The sequence below is a fragment of the Xenopus laevis genome, chromosome 9_10S (assembly GCF_017654675.1).
Source record: "Xenopus laevis strain J_2021 chromosome 9_10S, Xenopus_laevis_v10.1, whole genome shotgun sequence".
Lineage (NCBI taxonomy): Eukaryota > Metazoa > Chordata > Amphibia > Anura > Pipidae > Xenopus > Xenopus laevis.
Genome location: NC_054388.1, coordinates 5,627,786 through 5,648,501, shown reverse-complemented (window position 1 = coordinate 5,648,501; position 20,716 = coordinate 5,627,786). Strand labels below are relative to the sequence as shown.

General features: G+C 41.7%; 1 protein-coding gene across 1 annotated transcript in view; it reads right to left on the bottom strand.

Moving 5' to 3' along the window:
- Positions 1 to 20,716, bottom strand: part of cdc27.S (cell division cycle 27 S homeolog) — a 34,140-nt gene that overhangs the window by 13,215 nt on the left and 209 nt on the right. The window contains exons 2-14 of the mRNA XM_018237450.2: positions 17,407 to 17,758; positions 12,532 to 12,607; positions 11,674 to 11,821; positions 11,028 to 11,153; positions 8,863 to 8,960; positions 7,251 to 7,408; positions 4,273 to 4,484; positions 3,834 to 3,945; positions 3,572 to 3,687; positions 2,070 to 2,169; positions 1,147 to 1,354; positions 696 to 868; positions 1 to 69 (exon numbers count right to left, since the gene is read on the bottom strand). The exon at positions 1 to 69 is cut by the window's left edge and continues 84 nt beyond it. Of these exons, the coding sequence (XP_018092939.1) occupies positions 1 to 69; positions 696 to 868; positions 1,147 to 1,354; positions 2,070 to 2,169; positions 3,572 to 3,687; positions 3,834 to 3,945; positions 4,273 to 4,484; positions 7,251 to 7,408; positions 8,863 to 8,960; positions 11,028 to 11,153; positions 11,674 to 11,821; positions 12,532 to 12,607; positions 17,407 to 17,433 (1,623 nt within the window). The 5' untranslated portion in view covers positions 17,434 to 17,758. The remainder of the gene's footprint in view (positions 70 to 695; positions 869 to 1,146; positions 1,355 to 2,069; positions 2,170 to 3,571; positions 3,688 to 3,833; positions 3,946 to 4,272; positions 4,485 to 7,250; positions 7,409 to 8,862; positions 8,961 to 11,027; positions 11,154 to 11,673; positions 11,822 to 12,531; positions 12,608 to 17,406; positions 17,759 to 20,716) is intronic.

The window sequence follows — 20,716 nt, the reverse complement described above, 5'->3', positions numbered from 1 at the left end:
TGAGTAGATCTCCATGCCTTCTACTCGATAGCTCTCAATTCGCCGCACCTCAGAGAACACTCTTTCAGCCTGCAGAAGATGCTGCGTTTTATTACACGAGTCACGTGCCAGTCGCACATTAAAGGAAAACTATACCCCCCAAACAATGTAGGTCTCTATAAAAAAATATTGCATAAAACAGCTCATATGTAAAATCCTGCTTCATGTAAATAAACCATTTTCATAATAATATACTTTTCTAGTAGTATGTGCCATTGGGTAATCATAAATAGAAAACAGCCATTTTAAAAAATAAGGGCCACCCCCTGGGATAGGGGGATTCACTGTACTGTATGTTAGGTCACATGAGCCAATTAACAGACAGAGTTGTGTCTTTTGCTTCCTCACTTCTTCCTGTTGCAGTTAAAATTGAAGTATTTCTGGTCAGGTGATCTCTGAGGCAGCACACAGACCATCACGAAATCGTGGTTCAAGGCAAGAGATGTAAAAGGGCAATATTTACTTAAATATATATTCCAGTTTGGTAAGATTCTTTAATATGCCACTTAATATGATATGAACTATCTGTTGCTTAAGTGTTCATTTTGGGGGTATAGTTTTCCTTTAACAAAACCAAAACATATGAAAAATCATATTTCCAAGTCAAAGCTAGGAACAGGACATCGAATTGCTACTTGATTTAATTCAGCTCCTACCTGAAGGTATTCCGCAAGCTCAAAATAGGCACGGCCAATCTGGCACAAGACCCAGCCGGTGTTGTAGTGATGAGACGGGAGATGGCTCAGTATATTTATAGCCTCCTTGCAGTTGTAAGAGCACAAGGCCACGTAGCCCTTCCCCATGTCCCTTAGGAGACTCATCAAACCTTCTGGGATAAAGAAAGGAAACTGTAAGAGGAAACACGACTAAATATAAACCATGTTAGGATGTCCTGCTGTACTATAATCACAGATACGTTTGCAACCATTTCCATGTATCCCTTCATAACCCCTCTGCTATATGCCAACGTCAGCCCCTGAATCTGCGTGAACCCTGAAAAAAAAAAAATTCTATTCTCCACCTGTAACTGAAATCAGCACCACCAGTCAATCGCTTCTTTGAAGGTTCAAGAGAGGGGCAATCCTTGAAAAGAGTGTCCCGTCTTACCTGCCGCTGCCTTCTGTATTGTAAGTGCCTGGATTTGGGGGGCCACGCTGGAGATTTTGCCCTCAGAGATAATGGAAGAATCCAATTTACTAATCTCCAGGCTGTCATTCAGGTTGGTCTGGGTCCCGCCGCCTTTACTCGTTTTACTTTTGGTCTTTCGATTTGGCATTTTCGGTGGAAACTTCATTTTTAGCTTTTTGCTGTTTTCCTGCAGTAGAAAAGCAAGAACCTTGAAATGTTAACAGTAGGCCAACATTAGGCTTTTTATGCGCATTTCACACTAATTTCGTTTAGGAAGAAAAGCATGAATGGCACATGCAGAAACACACCGGATTATATGGGCCTCGCCCAGTCCTGCACATAGCAGTACAAGTATGGGATCAGTTATTCGGAAACCCGTTACCCAGAATGCTCCGAATTACGTAATGGCTATCTCTCATAGACTTCAAAATTTTAAAGGAGAACCAAACCCTTGCTACTAAAATCCTCTACCCCCTACGCTACATAGACCCCCTTCCTGCTCTTTACTTACACCGTGGTGCAGATTCTGTCCAGCGGAGTTCACGGGCACCATCTTCAGTCTCTTTGGTTATCCTCGGGTCTCCTTCTGGCACCTCAGCAATTTTCGTGACTTTCGCCGCATGTGCAGTTGCCGCGAAACAGAAAATTGCTCCAGCTGCGCATGCGCAGATTTGCCGTTCTATTCCCAAAGATTACCGAAGAGAAGAAAACGGCGGCTGTGAACTCCGCTGGACAGAATCTGCATGGAGGGCTAAGAAAAGACCGTGGCATTTGCCCGGGGGAGGAGGGGGTCTATGTAGGGTAGCGTTTTTTTTTTATTAAGGGTTTGTTTCTCCTTTGAGGGGGTTTCATTAGAACATTTTTATTTTAAGGGTCTATGTGCATAGATCATGCACCATTACCTTGGTGGTGGAGCTGTCACTGGTAAAAAGCCGAGAACTACGGCGCGGCAGTGCATTAGGTGGAGCGGCTATGGTTGGACTCAGTACCTGAGGAGTGGTGCTGGAGAAGGACAGATACACAATGTAAGAAGGTCTGAGCACTGACTGCACCCCATGAGAATATAAACTGGCCAGGCTATATGGCCTCCACTAAAAACACATTTCATAGGCCCTTACTGAAAAAAGTATAAAAAACATCTGGCCTGACACTTCATTCCTACTCATTGCATAATATAAGTATGTTATTCCTCAAGCTACATGGCTTCAGTTGGATGCACAACACAAGACTGGAATATTATAAATGACATTAATACAATGCTAGTCATATATAATCATTAAAGGGGTTGTTCCCCTTTAAACACTTTTTTCAGTTCAGTTGGTTTCAGAAATAAAGACTTTTTACAACTACTTTCTAATATCGAAGCGTTAAGTTTCATTTTTCCTCTTCTAAAGCAGCTCTGTGAGAGGGTCGCCGACTCTTTACCTGTTCTAAACTGATACATTTAGTTGATACATTTCTTATCTTTGTCCCTGCTGAGCAGAATCACTGAGTTTCATTACAGGCAGCTGTTAGAATTGATACAATAGTTGGCAACATTCCACGGATTATGAATGTGCGGGTCGGGCTTTTCCCGACCCGCACCTGACTTCCGGGTTCCTTTTATAGAGACCGGCACCGCCCCACCGATGAGGTCACAAAAGGGGCGGGACGAGTCTATAAAAGTTGACCTCGGCAGTCAGAAGCCAGCATTTTGGAATATATATATCTATCTATATCTATATCTATATCTATCTATATCTATATCTATATCTATCTATCTATCTATCTATCTATATCTATCTATCTATATCTATCTATCTATATCCATCTATCTATCTATATCTATCTATCTATATCTATCTATCTATATCCATCTATCTATCTATATCTATCTATCTATATCCATCTATCTATCTATATCTATCTATCTATATCCATCTATCTATCTATATCTATCTATCTATATCCATCTATCTATCTATCTCTATCTATCTGTCTATCTATCTGTCTATCTATCTATATCCATCTATCTATCTATCTATATCTATCTATCTATATCCATCTATCTATCTATCTCTATCTATCTGTCTATCTATCTGTCTATCTATCTGTCTATCTATCTGTCTATCTATCTGTCTATCTATCTGTCTATCTATCTGTCTATCTATCTGTCTATCTATCTGTCTATCTATCTATCTATCTATCTATCTATCTATCTATCTATCTATCTATCTGTCTATCTATCTATCTATTAGAGACAGTTATACTTTTTCTTTCTCAAAAAATGGTGACAATATCTTTTAAAAAAGCCATCTGATAACCAAGTGCCTGATACAATAAAACTGAGCTAGAGCAAGAGCAGATTCCCTGCCCAAAGTCAGTTCACAGTGATTTCCAGATTCTAAAACCAAAAATGTCAAACCTTGTTTGCGGACCAGAGCCCTGAGTCTGTACAAGGAGAACTGGGGTGACATCCCGGCTGTTACCGCTCTGAGAAAATACAGACTTTGTTCCTGCTTGGCTGATTCTAGCAACAGACTGAATGGGGGAAAAAAAAAAAAAAAAAGAGAGAAGGATGTTTTACAACACAACATCAACAACAGAGAAGAGGTGGAGGTCTAGAGATGCTTGTAAGGAACGAATCAAAGGGCAAGAGACAAGATCTGAAGATGTCCCAGCCATACCTTTTTTGTTGGGGCACCAGATGACGGCACATCAAGGACACAGGAGGAGTTGTAGCTTTGTAAATATGACCCATCTCCTGGGCTGGGGGTTTCTAGAGGCAGAATTCCAAAACTAGAAGGTAACCAGAAATAGAGTGGTAAAGGATCAAGCAAATTGTTTTACATAGAGTGGAAACAGAGTCCTGCCAATGTCTGCCTGCGATTCTTTCATTTCAGTGGTCACTACTAAAAGAGTAGATAGGCCATAACCCTAAGTCTGGAGGCATGAAGTATTTACCAAAGCAAGGGGAAAAACAATACCTCTGATGCTTTCCATAGTGATCTATGGGAAACAGGATTCCATATACAGCACTTATGATGTGAGATCTAAATCATTACTTTCTAAACAAGATGTTACTCTCTCATATATAGATATTAGCAACTCGAGGCAACGGCTTACCTTGGAGTGAGTGGGCTCAGTGCTGCTGGTCCTCCCAATAGGCTGCGGCCAGTCTTTGGTTTATTTTGGACCTGTTTGGACAGAATGGCGTTTCCAGTACCAAGGGGCAAGGAATCGGGGGAAATAACACCAGGATCGATGTAGGATATTGAGGAATCGCTGTTCAAGGGATATTTTATGTTGGATGACTCCAGGTTCAGTCTGTTAAGCTCCTGTATTTAAAAAATAAACGAGAAAAAAGTATAAGGTCAGCAGAATGTCAGTAAGATCTATCCTTACTACAAAGAAGTTGGTTTATAACAAATATTTTGCGAGTGGAGAGTTTGAATACCATATATACTCGAGTATAAGCCGTCCTGAGTATAAGCCGAGGTACCTAATTTTACCTCCAAAAACTGGGAAAGCTTATTCACTCGAGTATAAGCCTAGGGTGAGAAATGCAGCAGCTTCTGGTAAGTTTCAATCAAAAAATTGAGGGTTTCTGCTCCCATTGGAGGTACCGGCGTCTCGTTTTTGGATGCCGACGACCATTCTTGGACACCGCGAATATTCTAAGAATAGTCGCCGGCATCTAAGAATAGTCGCCGGCGTCCAAGAATAGTCTCCAAGAATATTCGCGGTGTCCAAGAATGGTCGACCGTTTTTGCGCTTGACCCGAGTATAAGCCGAGGTAGCGTTTTTCAGCATATTTTGGGGCTGAAAAACTCGGCTTCTACTCGAGTATATACGGTAGTTGTTCTGAGTAGTAAAGATCCCGTAAGTATTGAAACTAGGGATGCACCGAATCCACTATTCACAAAAGATTCGGCCAATTACCGAAATGAATCCTAATTAGCACATGCAAATTAGGGGTGGGAAGGGGGAAACATCTTTACTTCCTTGTTTTGTGACAAAAAGGCATGCGATTTCCCTTGCTGCCCTTAATTTGCATATGCAGATTAGGATTCGGTTCGGCTGAAAAAGGTTGAATCCCGGATTCGGTGCATCCCTAGTTGAAACCCAAGTTTCCAGGTTTGTCTTACAGTTGTCAGTGTAAATGTTTTGACCCCATGAGCTGAAGATGACATTGTTTCAGTAAAGTAATGCTTTCCTTCATCAATCCCCTTCCTATTTCACACTGTAGCCTATTGCCAGAGCCCCCATCAAAGTTAGCAGGTCCCTCCCCACAGAAGGCCCCGGCTGTTAGTCTATAGTCCCTCTTTGCTCCTTTGGTGGTGAACCTGGTCAGCTAAACAGAATAGACCCCATTTAAACATACAAACAACTAGTAGAACTTGTAGAACGATAACAGGCAATGTCCATTTACAGCAAAAAGTAATGGACTAAAGGCTGTTCTGGACTTTTTCAGCAGGATTTGGCTGAATCCAAGCACCTGGCCAAACCAAATCATTAAAGGGAAAAAAAATAATTGTTTCCAAAACGCATCAGTTAATAGTGCTGCTCCAGCAGAATTCTGCACTGAAATCGGTTCCTCAAAAGAGCAAAAATGTTTTTTAAATTTAATTTTGAAATCGGACATGGGGCTCGACATATTGTCAGTTTCCCAGCTGCCCCCAGTCATGTGACTTGTGCTCTGATAAACTTCAGTCACTCTTTACGAAGGATGCACCGAATCCAGGATTTGGTTTGGTATTCGCCCATTTTCAGCAGGATTCAGATTCTGCCGAATCCTTGTGCCTGGCCGAGCCAAATCCTTAAAATCATGTAACTTTTCGTCACAAAAGAAGTAAAAAAAGTTTTTGCCACGCACTTCGTGTGCGGCTTTCTTTTTTCCTCCCCCTCACTGATTTGCATATGCAAATTAGTGTTTGGATTTGGTTCATTATTCGACCGAATCTTTCACAAAGGATTCAGGGGTATTCAAACCGAATCTTAATTTGCATATGCAAATTAGGGACGGGGAAAATATTTTTTACTTCCTTGTTTTGTGACAAAAAGTCACGTGTTTTCCCTCCCCGACCCCTAATTTGCAATTTGCAAATTAGGATTTGGATTCGGTTCGGCCGGGCAGAAGGATTCGGCGAATCCTGCTGAAAAAGGCCGAATCCTGAACCGAATCCTGGATTCGGTGCATCCCTACTAACAACAAAACAATGGGAAGGTAACCAGATAGCAGCTCCCTAACACAAGATAACAGCTGCCTGGTAGATCTAAGAACAGCACTCAATAGTAAAATCCAGGTCCCATTGAGACACATTCAGTTACATTGAGTAGGAGAAACAACATCCTGCCAGAAAGCAGTTCCATCCTAAAGTACTGGCTCTTTCTGAAAGCACATGACCAGGCAAAATGACCTGAGATGCACCTACACACCAATATTACAACTAAATACACTTGCTGGTTCAGGAATGAAATTTTATATTGTAGAGTGAATTATTTGCAGTGTAAACAGTGTCATTTAGAAATAAATACTACTTCATAAAACTCATGACAGAATCCCTTTAAACTCATGATTTAGCAAGGTTTTTGCCACAATTCAAATTTTTTGCAAAAAAAAAAATCACAAATTCGAATTATATTTTCAAAATACTCGAATGTCTGGTATTAAGAAAAAAACCTCGCAAACTCGAATGTAAAAAATCAGCATCTAAAAGCTGGCGAGGTCATAAGGAAGTCAATGGGAGCTACCATAGGCAAAATTAATGCCATTTTTCCCCCAGACTTGAAGGCAAGTTTTGGTTGTGTAAAAACTATTTGTACTGCCAAACAGAGCCTCCTGTAGCTGCCAGTTCACATAGGGGCTACCAATAGCCATTATTTGGCATCCCTGGGACTTTTTTCCATGCCTGTGTTGCTCCCCAACATTTGAATGTGGCTCATGGATAAAAATAGTTGGGGACCCCTGCTCCAAGGCATAAACAATTTAAAAAAAAAAAAAAAAAACTCTTATTCACACAAAACGATCAAAAGACAAATGATTCTCTGAGATCAAAGGCAGAGCTTTTCGTCTTTTCAACGGACAGCGAATACAAACTTACTATAGTGTCTTGCGGTGTCTCCATTAACACTGTATCAGGCTGCCGATGTTGTACGACGCTGTGTGTGTTGACTGTCATTGTGCAAGTGTTGGGCACGCAGTTGCTGAAGCTCTGGAGAGAGGTCAGTTTGAACGTCTGCTCGGGGTCTGGCTTTTCACCTTTAAATACAAACGTTTATAGAAAGTGTGGGTAAAGGTCGAAACAACATTAAAGGAGAAGGAAAGCCCCAGGGCGCAAAACCCCTCCCCCCTCCCCTGTGTTGCCCCCCCTCCCTCCTCCCCCCTGGCCTACCTGTCCCCCTGGGCAAATGCCCCTAACTTGTTACTCACCCCTCTGCGCAGGTTCTGTCCACGGAGTTCACAGTCGCCATCTTCTCCCACGCGCGTCTTCTTCCTGCTCTGACCGGCGTCTTCTGGCGCATGCGCAGTAGGAACAGGTACAGCTCTACTGCGCATGCGCCGAATGTCACGAAGTTTTCCGATTTCACTTCGTGACATTCGGCGCATGCGCAATAGAGCTGTAGAAGGATGGCGACTGTGAACTCCGTGGACAGGACCTGCGCAGAGGGGTGAGTAACAAGTTAGGGGCATTTGCCCAGGGGGACAGGTAGGCCAGGGGGGAGGAGGGGGGGGCAACACAGGGGAGGGGGGAGGGGTTTTGCGCCCTGGGGCTTTCCTTCTCCTTTAAAGAGGTCGATCACCTTCCAAACACTTTTTACAGTTCAGTTGTTTTACTTCCCTTTATTTTTTACTGTTTTTCCAAAATCTAAGTTTAAAGTTGAATGTAGAGTCCTGAAGTGGGTCGGACACCCGCAAAAAAAGCAGGCACCCTGCGGAATGAGGGGAGGATTTTCAGGTGCAGGTATCGTCTAAATTTCTTATCTTATCTAATATTTAACTCCTTTTAAAGTTTTACAAAACGTGTTTCTGTCCCCGCCCACTTTTGATGACGTCACTTCCGGGTTGCAGCTCCATTGTTTCCTGTTTGATGGTGGTCGGCAGGTTGCGGATAAGGCAGTTGCGGGTCCAGGTTGGGTAGCGGATCAAAGTGGGGAAATATGTGGGATGCGGTTCAGGTTGCGGGTTCGGGTCTTAGAAATTAAATGTTCGTGTCTCTGTTGTTTCAGTCTGACAGCTCTGTAATTCAGGCGCAGACAAATTGTGCAACATTTAGTTGATACATTTCTCAGCATCATCTGTGGAATATCAGCAACTATTGTATCAATTCTAACAGCTGCCTTTAATGAAACCCAGAGATTCTGCTCGGCAGGAACAAAGATAAGCAATGTATCAACTAAATGTATCAATTTAGAACAGTTTACAGGGTCGGCGACCTCCCCCCTGGTACAGCTGCTTTAGAAGATAAAAAAATAACACTTTAATATTATAAAAAACGGTGACACGTAGAAAAAAGAAAGTAATTGGAAAAAGTCGTTATTTCTGGTGCTGAAAACAACCAGTTGTTTGAAGGTGAACAACCCCTTTAAGAGTTTACATGAATAACGAGTCCTCGGATGACATTCTATCAACACGTGTGGATAAAATAATCCAGGGGAACAAACGTTACACACACAAGATGTTTCATGCAGACGTGTAAGACTTTGCACACATACCTATTTCACACAGAGACTCAAATGGGGACCACAGGAAAGGATTTAAACTAAGGCTCTTTTGGTAACATTCTGCTCCTTTGGCCAATCGATCTGTTTTGCTGAAAAGAGACAGAGGGAGAAAAAAAAAAAAGAAGATTTGAGAATCCGTCACGTGATTGCACGAAAAAGGTGTGTGCAGGCATACATATTTTGAAAGACAGAAAAAGGAAAAATAAACCTTTAGAAACGTTTGTTTAGCAGGACATTTTCCTACTTAGTTGCCCTTTATGTTCCATTACTATGGAAACTCCCTTTTGCAAACAACAAAAAAAACAAAAAAAAAAAAAACACACAAACTGGTCACTGTAAGGGTAGGGACACACTGGGCGATTTGGGGAGATTTAGTCGCCTGGCGACTAATCGCAGCGACTTTTCTCCCCGAATGCCTCCCCTCACTCTGCGCCTGGATAAAATGAAAAGTCGCCGGCGCTAATCACACACGGCGATTCGTTTTCCGAAATCGCCCGAAGTTGCCTCACGAGGAAACTTCGGGCGACTTCGGAAAACAAATCGCCGCGTGTGATTAGCGCAGGCGATTTTTCATTTTATCCAGGCGCAGAGTGAGGGGAGGCATTCGGGGAAGATTGGTCGTGGAAAGTCGCGGCGATTAGTCGCCAGGCGACTAAATCTCCCCAAATCGCCCAGTGTGTCCCTACCCTAAAACAGAAGTGGGATAATGGTGGATTCAAACAGCTTCAAACTACAGGAACTAAAGAGGCTCAAAGTCCAGAATACTATATAACGATTAGATTAGATATAGTTTACCTTTAAATTAACATTTAGTATAATGTTAACAGTTGCAATTGGTCGTTTTTTTAAATTTTTGGAATTATGGCATTATTTTTTAGTGTTTTGTTTAGCGGCTCTCCACTTAGATATTACAGCAGATGGTTGCTAAGGTACGGCATACCCCAGAAATAAGGCAGTAGTTTGAATAACAGACTGGAAGATAAATAGGAGAGGGCCTGAATTAAAAAGAGAACAAATAAAAAGTAACTCCAATAATACAATTGTATCCTTACTGGACATTGTTTTTTAAGGTTGGCTGGAAAGAGAGAACTGCAAAGAGGGATGCAATAAAAGGGGAAGTAAAGTGTTTAATAGAATAATGCTGTATTTTGTATACTAAACGTAAACAAACTTACTGCACCACAAGCCTAATCAAACAAATGATTTATGCTTTCAAAGTTGGCCACAGGGGGTCACCATCTTGTAACTTTGTTATACATCTTTGCAAGACCAAGACTGTGCACATGCTCAGTGTGGTCTGGGCTGCTTAGGGATCGTCATAAATGATCAAAACAGCACAAGTCAAATAATATCTGCCAGAAGCCGATACAGCAAGACTGATTAATAATCAGAATATACAGACTGCACTGGGTCCTGTGTGGTCATGTAATCTAATGTGGATTTTATAGTTTTTGTATTGTTTAATATAAACTTTCTCCAACTCTGCAGAACCAGTGGCTGCAGCAAAATAATCCTCCAAATAGAATCCCAGTTTATCTGTTTAAATCTGGCTCCATGATCTTTGTCCCTGCAGCTGGAGTTGGAAACAGTAAAGGGGATGTAAAGGCAAAAATAAAATCCAACACAAATCTCTATACAGTCGCCGACTGCTCTACAGGGAAACAAACAAAGCTGCTTGAGTTCTGCATGGCTGGGAAGTAAGGCGGGGGCTCCCCCTGCTGTACATAAGTATGATTGTTTCCCTGCAGAGCAGTTAGGGACTGTCTGACAATTCCTATCCACAGCAGTAAATGAAGGGAGAATTTCACTGCATACAGTCAGGTTTCTTATAAAAATGGTACACATTATTTAATTAACGTATATTGGAGATGTTTCTTTTTTTTTTTTTTCCTTTACATGCCCTTTCATTAAAAAAAAAAAAAAAAGACCAATTAAATAGTTGCTGAAAATAGGCCATTCTATAAGACGTACTAAACCTTTTAACAGGAATATCAGGAAGCCATGTATATAAAATCTCCATGGAAATGGGGGTTCTCTTACCGATACGTAATTCCCACTACTACCACCAGTAATAAGAACTTACTAGCTATACTACATATATAGTAAAATAGTTTTTGTGACCTGGATAGAATTAAAGTGATTGTGATCACACCTACCAATATACATGGCCAAGCAAGGACAACGTAAAGCAGGCGGAGTCTCCAAACTCTGTAACAATCTCCTCTTGACTCTTCTGTTTATTGAGCACTCCACCCGACAAGATCTGCTCTCCCTCAGCTAGCCTGGTGAAAAAGGTACTACTTTAGTTAGACAGTAGAAGCCAGCAAACCGAGGACAGGGCAACACAATACAAAGCAGTTGTAAGAAAGAAGAAATGTAAAGAGAACTAAACAATCAGACCACACTTTAAGATATTAGCAGTTTTTACACCAATATAATGAGCAGTATCCCCTACTGTTCCCTTGGATCAGCTGGGTAGCCAGTCTTTGAAAATTAGGTTACAGAGCTTAAAATTGAATCCTGCCCATCTCTACTGCTCAAGTGACAGCAGCAGAACTATAAATGAGGCTACTGGACAGAGAAGCATCTCCTGACACTTACCTGCTCACTTCTACCACCTATCTAATGATCTATAAAACAGAGACTCTGCTCAGTCACTTAAATAGTCAGGTTGGCCAGCTGGCTGTACAGAACAGCATGGGACTTGGAAGGAGGGAAACGATGCTTAGGTTAGTCCAAGAGAATCAATATAGGGAGACAGAACTGCAGACTAAAAGGCAACAGGGATTTGTTGATACTCACTTGCCGAGGTCAACGCAGCACTTAGCAAGAAGATATTTACATTGTGGAGTGGTACAACTGTGGGCTTTCAGGAGACGATATGCCTTGTAAGCTTTTCCTGAGCGGTAATAGCAGGTGGCTAGCAGAAATAAAGCCTCTTCCGAATGCACTGCAACAAAAACTCTTGGTTAGACTGGGCCTGGCAACCTCTTTAGCCTACATGCATTGCTTTACCCAGCATTCCTACCATGCGGATATGATCTTTTAAAGGCAAGCGAATGAGAACGATGCCATTAAACCAATCATAACACCGGTTTCTTTAAAGGGATTCCGTCATGATTTTTATGGTGTTTTTATTTCTAAATGACACCGTTTACACTGCAAATAATTCATTCTACAATATAAAATTTAATTCCTACTCCAATAAATTTATTTTTTAGTTGTAATATTGGTGTGTGGGTGCATCTCAGGTCATTTTTCATAGCCATGTGCTTTCAGAAAGAGCCAGCACTTTAGGATGGAACTGCTTTCTGGCAGGCTGCTGTTTCTCCTACTCAATGTAACTGAATGTGTCTCAGTGGGACCTGGATTTTACTATTGAGTGCCGTTCTTAGTTCTACCAGGCAGCTGTTATCTTGTGTTAGGGAGCTGCTATCTGGTTACCTTTGTTCTGTTGTTATGCTGCTGGGGGGAAAGGGAGAGGGTGCTATCACTCCAAGTTGCAGTACAGCAGTAAAGAGTGGCTGAAGTTAATCAGAGCACAAGTCATATGACTGGGGGCAGCTGGGAAACGGACAATATGTCTAGCCCCATCCCATTTAATGACACAGCACTCTCAGGTATATTTGTCTACTCACTGGTACCGATCAAGCCACGTACCTTCTGCGTAGAGTCTTTCTGCCAAGAATACTGCATCTCTGTATGCGTAGTGATTCAGTGCTTGCCATATAGCAGCCTGGAGTGAAGAGAAACGACAGAATTATAAACAGACACTAGTCTATTCGATCAATATCTTTCAATGCAACAGGGTATTGCCAGTATCTGTATGAGCTTGCAATACATAGGCTGATGTCGGGCCTGCATCTGGGGCTCAGTCAATCAATCATGATCCTGTCACGCCATGGATTCGCTCCTCCAGCAGTGGGTCAACTTGGGTCCCCTTGTCAACTGATTGATGATTAAGGAGCTGAACTCCCCCACAAATGATCAACTTAAAGGTTAACTATCGCGAAAATGAAAATGTAATATAAGCTTCATCATAATGAAATACGAGAAAAATCGAAATACAATCACTTAAAAATTCTGCATTGTTTCTGCATGCAGGAGTTTGGCGTCAGATAATCATTAACAGTTACATCCAATATATCTTATAGGAGGGCTCCCTTTCCTAGCAGATGTATTAGAGCTCACTCAAATAACCGATTCCAGTATAAACAATATCTAACAAGAATAAATGCCTTTTGCACAAATTCTGCAAGTAAAGAGACATGTCTGGTGAGTTTAATAGAGTGAGTTCTAATTCATCTTCTAGACAAAAGAAGCCTCCCTATAAGATATATTGGATCATTCATCCATTCTGAACGGTTTCTGAAATAATCCAGTTACTCTTCATTGCTCCCCTCTCAGCATTTGTGTCTCTTCATTCTCTCTTTATGCAGGAGTGGGAGTATGATTTTGATTGACAGACCCAATATATCTTATTGGGGGAGGGCTCCTTTTGCCTAGAAGATGTATTAGAGCTCACTTTATTAAAATCACCAGGCATCATGTCTCTCTACATGCAGGATTTGTGCAAAAGGCAATTATTTTGAAAGATTTTGTTTGACCTAGAATCAGCTCTAATACTGTTAGGAAGCGGGGAGCCCCCCTATAAGATATATTGGATCTAACTGTCAATGAATATCTGACACCCAACTGCTGCATGAAGAGAGAATGAAGAGAAACAGATGATGAGAGAGGAATAGTGAAGATAAACTTGATTATTTCAGAAACAATGCTGAATAATTAAGTTTCTTATTTCAGTATGCTGAAGCTTATATTAGATTTTTTCGCAATAGTTCCCCTTTAAGAAGAAAAGGCACCCGGCACAAAAAGAGGGCCAGGTGATATATATGTGGCATATACACGTGGCACATTTGGGAACAGAATACTTGTTGCACAGAGCTCTCCCGAATATCCACACACACACAGGGTTCAGGCAGTTGGGGGTCCTTAAATTAAAGACTTTAGGGTTTAGCAGGTTACGGCACATCGAATTTAAAATACAAGCTTTATTTTTAAACCATCACACTTTGGGGCACTACCAGAATACAGCAAATTAGTATACAGTATATATATCTATCTATCTATATCTATATATATATATATATATATATTGCAGATCTCAATATCCCATTCTTTGCGCTTCCATTTGCAATTACATTTGAGCAACATCTAGCCATACAATGGAAGATCCACTGGTCTGTCTCCTGGGCTCAGTTTGCTAAACACATGGAAGACCTGTAGGCCAAGGACACATCTAAAAGGTGGCCATAGATGCACCGATAATATAAAAAAAAACAAATTATCGTACAATATTTGGTGCATGATTGGTGGGAAACAAACCCAACGATATCAGCAGAAGACTTGGATATCAGTCGGCTTGTCGATTGGGATCGTAATTATTACGTCTATGGCCACCTTAAGGCCATGTCAGGCCAAACTATTTACCATCTGCATGAAAACGGATTCGTTTTTGAGCTCATCATTTAATCATACCTGGCTTTTTCAATACAATCAATCTCTTCGAAGTCCAGTTTTTGGCTTGGGTTTCCCATTAGCTTACAACAGGATAATGTTGCTGTATCAATCAGTCAACAAGAGCTCCAAGAATTATCTAGTACAGCAAATAGATGTTTAACCCAAATCTCACCCTAACGGACTTTCAAAGTGGGATTTCAGGTGTATCTAGAAAAGCAAAGGCTTTCTCCCAAACTCTGACCTTAACTAGAATTCCCTGAGTTTGGGAACCAGTGCCATGGACTGTTGACTTGATCACTAGTAGTGAAGGTGGCAACATGTATTTCTCTTCAAGCAGAACATCCAGTCAAGAGTTTATTGGGATGACCCATTTTAATGACAGGAGCTCTATGGTCTCTTGATGAATCAATAGCAAAGGAAGAGGAATATGTCCAATATGACCTTTGTGCACATAATGTTAAAAATTGGCAATAGCAAAGGTGTCCCCTAATAGAAGCTTAGAAAGGGAAACAACTGATGCTGTACTGAGGTACAGGGTCAATATATTATTGGATATCACAAGTAGGAATATTAGATTTCAATTGTTCTGGACAAAACCTCGGTCCAAGAGACACCATAGACATATTTTTTTACCAATACCCAGTATTGCACCAGGGCAGATAATGCAAATTATTCGCCCAATACCTAGATCAAATCCACCGGAGTTCTTAAATATCTCACTGGGGCAAATGTCCTTCAGACATAAGTGATCTACTTGTTGGGTTTCCTTCTAGATCTGACCAGTTCTTTATTACATGGGCAGAAGGAAACGTGTGCTCCCCTAACAGAAAGAACCCTTCAATAGCGGACTAAAGGTTGTAGCACCATGAGCAGATGCAGATAAAAAAGGGGACGGTTATTTCCATTGTAGGTTTCTTCCTGGTCTTCATCCACCATAGAAGACATGAGGTGCATGCTCATTCCTCATTCCAAAAAAAAAATTCTTGTGCAGTGTTTTTATTCTTTTAAGAAAGGAATGCCTTATTGGCATCTCTCCACATCATTGTTATTCTCTGGAACCGTCAGGCTTTTGGCACGTTATTTTACCTACACTAGCTTGTCTCCGAACCCTCTGGAAAAGCCTTCATCCCACATAAGAAAAGCCGTAGTTTCCACAAACTCCATGCCCAGGCTTCTAAACAATCATGTCTCTCACATTTGCAGTTACAGAATATCCAACAATAAACCAGTGTTCACCTTTTACCCATAATGCATTTCTCACAATGTTACACCAGTTTAAGCTTCATGTATCTCTCCTTTATACCAAATATGTCACCAACATCTTCTCTCTCATGCCATTTGTCACCAATATCTTCTCTCTCATGCCAGATCATTATCATTGATTTATTTAGTTTACTGGCAAGCTGTAGCTATATTAGGGATTCTCTTGTTTTATGCCCAGGTATATGCATCACCAGTATCATTTTCCTCCCACCGCTTTACCTTCATCTGCTTCTTCTCCAAATATTTCTGTGTATCTTGCTCACACCTTTCTATTCCGATATATGTGGCTGTATATCGCACATGTTCATAGTTTCATTCCTTGCCTATTTATGCCAGTGTGCGTCACTTAAAGGAGAAGCAACCCCAACAGCTAAAATAAAAAACCCTACCCCCCCTACCATATATAGACCCCCCACCCTCTAGCCTAAGTGTTACCCTGGACAAATGCCCTAACATTTTACTTACCCCGCGGTGCAGATTCTGTCCAGCGGAGTTCACAGGCGCCATTTTCTTCTCTTCGGTAATCTTCGGAATGAGAACGTCAGATCGGCGCATTTGCAGTTGGAGCAATTTTCTGTTTTGCTACAACTACGCATGTGACAAAACTCACGAAATTGGCAGATTACCGAAGCGGCTGAAGATGGCACCCGTGAACTCTGCTGGACAGAATCTGCACCGAGGGGTAGGTAAAATGTTAGGGCATTTGCCCGGGTTAACCCTTAGGCTACGGGGGGAGTGGGGTCTATATAGGGTAGGGGGGGTTGGGTTTATTTAACTTTTGGGTTTGCTTCTCTTTTAATCATTTCTAAGCAACTCCTTTTATGCTTGAGTGTGCTCCTTGCCAAGTCTCCCCCCCCCTTACAGTAGTGAACGTATATATATATATATATATATATATTGCCTCTATTCTCCATCAACAATTCACATCCATTTTCCACTTTATCTCAGTTTATACCAGTCTATGCCTCTTATCCATCTCTCCACTCTCTCCTTATTTATACCAGTCTATGCTCCATGCCACTCAGTGTCACTTACTTCCTCTCTCAAGATTTTATTCCTTACCCAACAATCCTATTTTTCTCTCTCTCTCCATCTCCCTTTTTTTCTTCCTTATAACATGCCATTCCTATATCTGTGTGGCAGTGTAACTGTACCCATTCATGGCACTGTATGTCAGTGTGTCATTTTTACCTTCCCCAGGTCTCCTTACTGTCCCCATTTCTGCCAATGTGCCTCTTCCTGATGTCTCATGTCTCTCCCACTGATGCCAGTGTCCTCCTCGTGCCAGTGTTTCCCTATTATTATAATACACTATGGGCTTATATCTGCACTTATATGGCTGGTGCCAGTGTTGCCATTTTCCCTGTCAGCAGTTGGTGCAGTGCCAGTGCCCCCCGTTAGTCATTCTATTGGTGTATTTGTGGCTGCATAGTGCTGTGCCCCCCTGTGCTGTTGCCACTGCGCCCCCCAGTGCTGCTGTTTCTGAGCCCCCCTGTGCTGTTGTTTCTGCACCCCCCTGTGCTGCTGCCTCTGCGCCCCCCTGTGTGTCTGTGTATCAGATGTAAGACAAGGTTGTGCCCAATCAATACTGTATCACCCCATCCCTGGGCTCCTGCATTGCTCAATCTCTCCAGTCCCTGACACCCAAATGCCCGGCTTCCCCATCACCTGTCTCTGCATTCCCACTCCCTCCCCCTTCTAGGCCTCATGCCTCAGTGTGGAGTAGTCAGACGTGCCGGCAGCGAGCCTTACCTGGACGGGTTCCTGCAGTACTGTCATCCTCCGGCCTTCCTGGCGGCCTCCAGTATAAGTCTCTCTCCCGCTCTAGGGACCGCTCTCCCCAGCGACTCTCAAGACGTCAGAAAGGCGGCTCTGGCTCATTTAAACTCACAGCGACCGTTACCGGGGTGGCCGCCGGAGATTGCCGAATAGGAGCGTAAACCGCCGAACGTCGGCGGAGAAGGCCGAGCTCTTACGAATGCACAGAGGAAGCGAAGGAAATGGCCGAACCTTTCCGAGGAGAAACGAATGCAGCTGCAAAAACTCCATTCATTTGAGTCTAAGCAGGCGCCATCTTGCGGTGGGGAGAGAGGAGTTCATCCAGCTGAAATTGAAAGGGGTTGTTCACCTTTGAGATAGCTTTTAATATGATGTAGAGAGGGATATTCTGAGACAATTTGCAATTGGTTTTCATTTTTTTATTATTTGTGACGTATTTAGCTTTTTATTCAGCAGCTCTCCAGTTTGTAATTTCAGCCATCTGGTTGCTAGGATCCTATTTACCCTAGCAACCATGCATTGATTTGAATAAGAGACTGGAATACGAATATGAAAGGCCTGGATAGAAAGATGAGCAATAAAAAGTAGCAATAACAATACATTTGTAGCCTTACAGAGCATTTGATTTTTTAGGGGGGTCAGCGACCTCTATTTGAAAGCTGCAAAGAGTCAGAAGAAAAAGGCAAATACTTATAAATCTATTAAAAATAAATAATGAAAACCAATTGAAAAGTTGCTGAGAACTGGCCATTAGCATACTAAAAGTTACCTTAAAGGCGAACCACCCCTTTCAAGAGGAGGTTCAGTTTAAGTAGGTCATAGGATGTCTATTTCTAAGCAACTTTTCAATTGGTCTTCATTTTTTCTTTTTTTACAGTTGCTGAAAGATTTGCCTTCTACTGCAGACTATTTCCAGCTTTCACTGACCCCCATCTGAAAAACAAATACTCTGTAAGGCTACACAGTTATTGAGATTGATACTTTTTATTTATTCCTCTTTCTATTCAGGCCTCTCCTATTCATATTCCAGCCTCTTATTCAAATCAATACATGGTTGCTAGGGGAATTTGGACTCTAGCAACCAGACGGCTGAAACTGCAAACTGGAGAGCCGCTGAATAAAAAAAAGCTAAATAACTCAAAAACCACAAATAATAAAACATTAAAACCAATTGAAAATTGGCCCAGAATATCCCTCTCTACATCATACTGAAAGTTCATATACCCCTTTAACTGGCATTTTTGGTGCCAAATCTCTAGTTGTTTTATTAAATCACTTTTTTTGTATTTGCTTTGTAGCATTTCTCGGTCTGTATCATAGTGGTCTCAGGCTTGCAGGGAGGCATGCAGCATGAGTACACTAGGCAATGTTCTCGTGCCAAGGGAAGCTGCATTATAGCTCATTATAGCTCATTTTTTATCCCTGGCATGGTTCCTGGCAAGCAATGGGAACAAGTTTCAGCTCAAACACCTTATCTGTCTTCAAACTGCCTAGGCACAGGCACAATTTAAAGGGGTTGTTCTCCTTTAAATTACCTGTTCGTATGCACGGGTGTTGGTTAAGTTTGGGTTCGGGTTAGGGAAGAGTAAGGGAAGGGTGCGGGATAGGAAAGGGTTAGGGTCGGGTGCAGGTTAGGGAAGGGTAAGGGTTAGGGGCGGGTGCGGGTTAGGGAAAGGTAAGGGAAGGGTGCGGGTTAGGGTCGGGTGCGGGTTAGGGAAGGGTAATGGATGGGTGCGGGTTAGGGACGGGTGTGGATCGACAATTTCTCGACCCCCACACCACTAATGGGCACCCAAAGGGCCCAATGCCTATGGTGCAGCTTTGCTAGGGTAGCTGCCAGTAGGGTTGCCTCCTTTTCTGGAAAAAAATACCATCAATTTTACCGGCCAAGCCTGTAAAATACCAGCCAGGTGGCAACCCTAGCTGTCATTCCTCTATCACCTCTATCACCTCCGCCTGCTGCAGGATACTTGGTGTGAAATCTGGTGTCAGAGTTGCACCCCAAAAATCTACTTAACCCCACTGGATTACATTAAAAATGACGGTTGATCCCACTGTTATTAATAGGGAATAAAGATAAATATATAGGAAAGTCAGTGATCCCAATGTTATTAATAGGGAATAAAGATAAATATATAGGAAGGTCAGTGATCCCAATGTTATTAATAGGGAATAAAGATAAATATATAGGAAGGTCAGTGATCCCAATGTTATTAATAGGGAATAAAGATAAATATATAGGAAGGTCAGTGATCCCAATGTTATTTATAGGGAATAAAGATAAATATATAGGAAGGTCAGTGATCCCAATGTTATTAATAGGGAATAAAGATAAATATATAGGAAGGTCAGTGATCCCAATGTTATTAATAGGGAATAAAGATAAATATATAGGAAGGTCAGTGATCCCAATGTTATTAATAGGGAATAAAGATAAATATATAGGAAGGTCAGTGATCCCAATGTTATTTATAGGGAATAAAGATAAATATATAGGAAGGTCAGTGATCCCAATGTTATTAATAGGGAATAAAGATAAATATATAGGAAGGTCAGTGATCCCAATGTTATTAATAGGGAATAAAGATAAATATATAGGAAGGTCAGTGATCCCAATAATATACAGAGATAATAGAGATAATATACAGGAAGGCCGGTATTTTTTTCCAGAAAAGGTGGCAACTCTAGACCAAAAGGGCAAGTAATCGGCAGATATACTGTATTATACTGGAGAGGGGAAAAATAGGGGTTTCCAGCAATTATAATAATGGCGTCGGAGGGTTAGTGACTAGTGAGGGAAGGGTTGTGTCAGGGAGGCAGGATAACTGTGTGCTGGGTCATGGGAGGCAAAATAAACTCTGTGTCATTAAGATGGCAGTCAGTGATCCACTTCAAGTATTTTTCTTACTTTAATTCATGTAATACTGTTTTGAGTGAAGAGAAATTTGATTTTTAAAATGTATTAGCACTCTAATGGCATGGGAGTAGTTGACACATCTTTTGAGGTAAGACTTCCATATCATATTAAAAGGAATATAAAGATAGAAAGTCCCCTGTAACCTTTGGACTTGAACCACCTCAGCTTCAGGTTCCCTGCCTGCAACTCAAATGGAACCCTGGGAGTTGTAGTCGAAAAGAAGCTAAACATCCATGTCAATTGAATACAGTTTCCCATGTCAATTGACTACAAGTCCCACGATGCAACTGGCAATGTCTTCCGCCAACTCTTGGGATGACGGGAATTGTTGCTGGTTTCAGCGCTGAGCAATACGGAATGAAACCA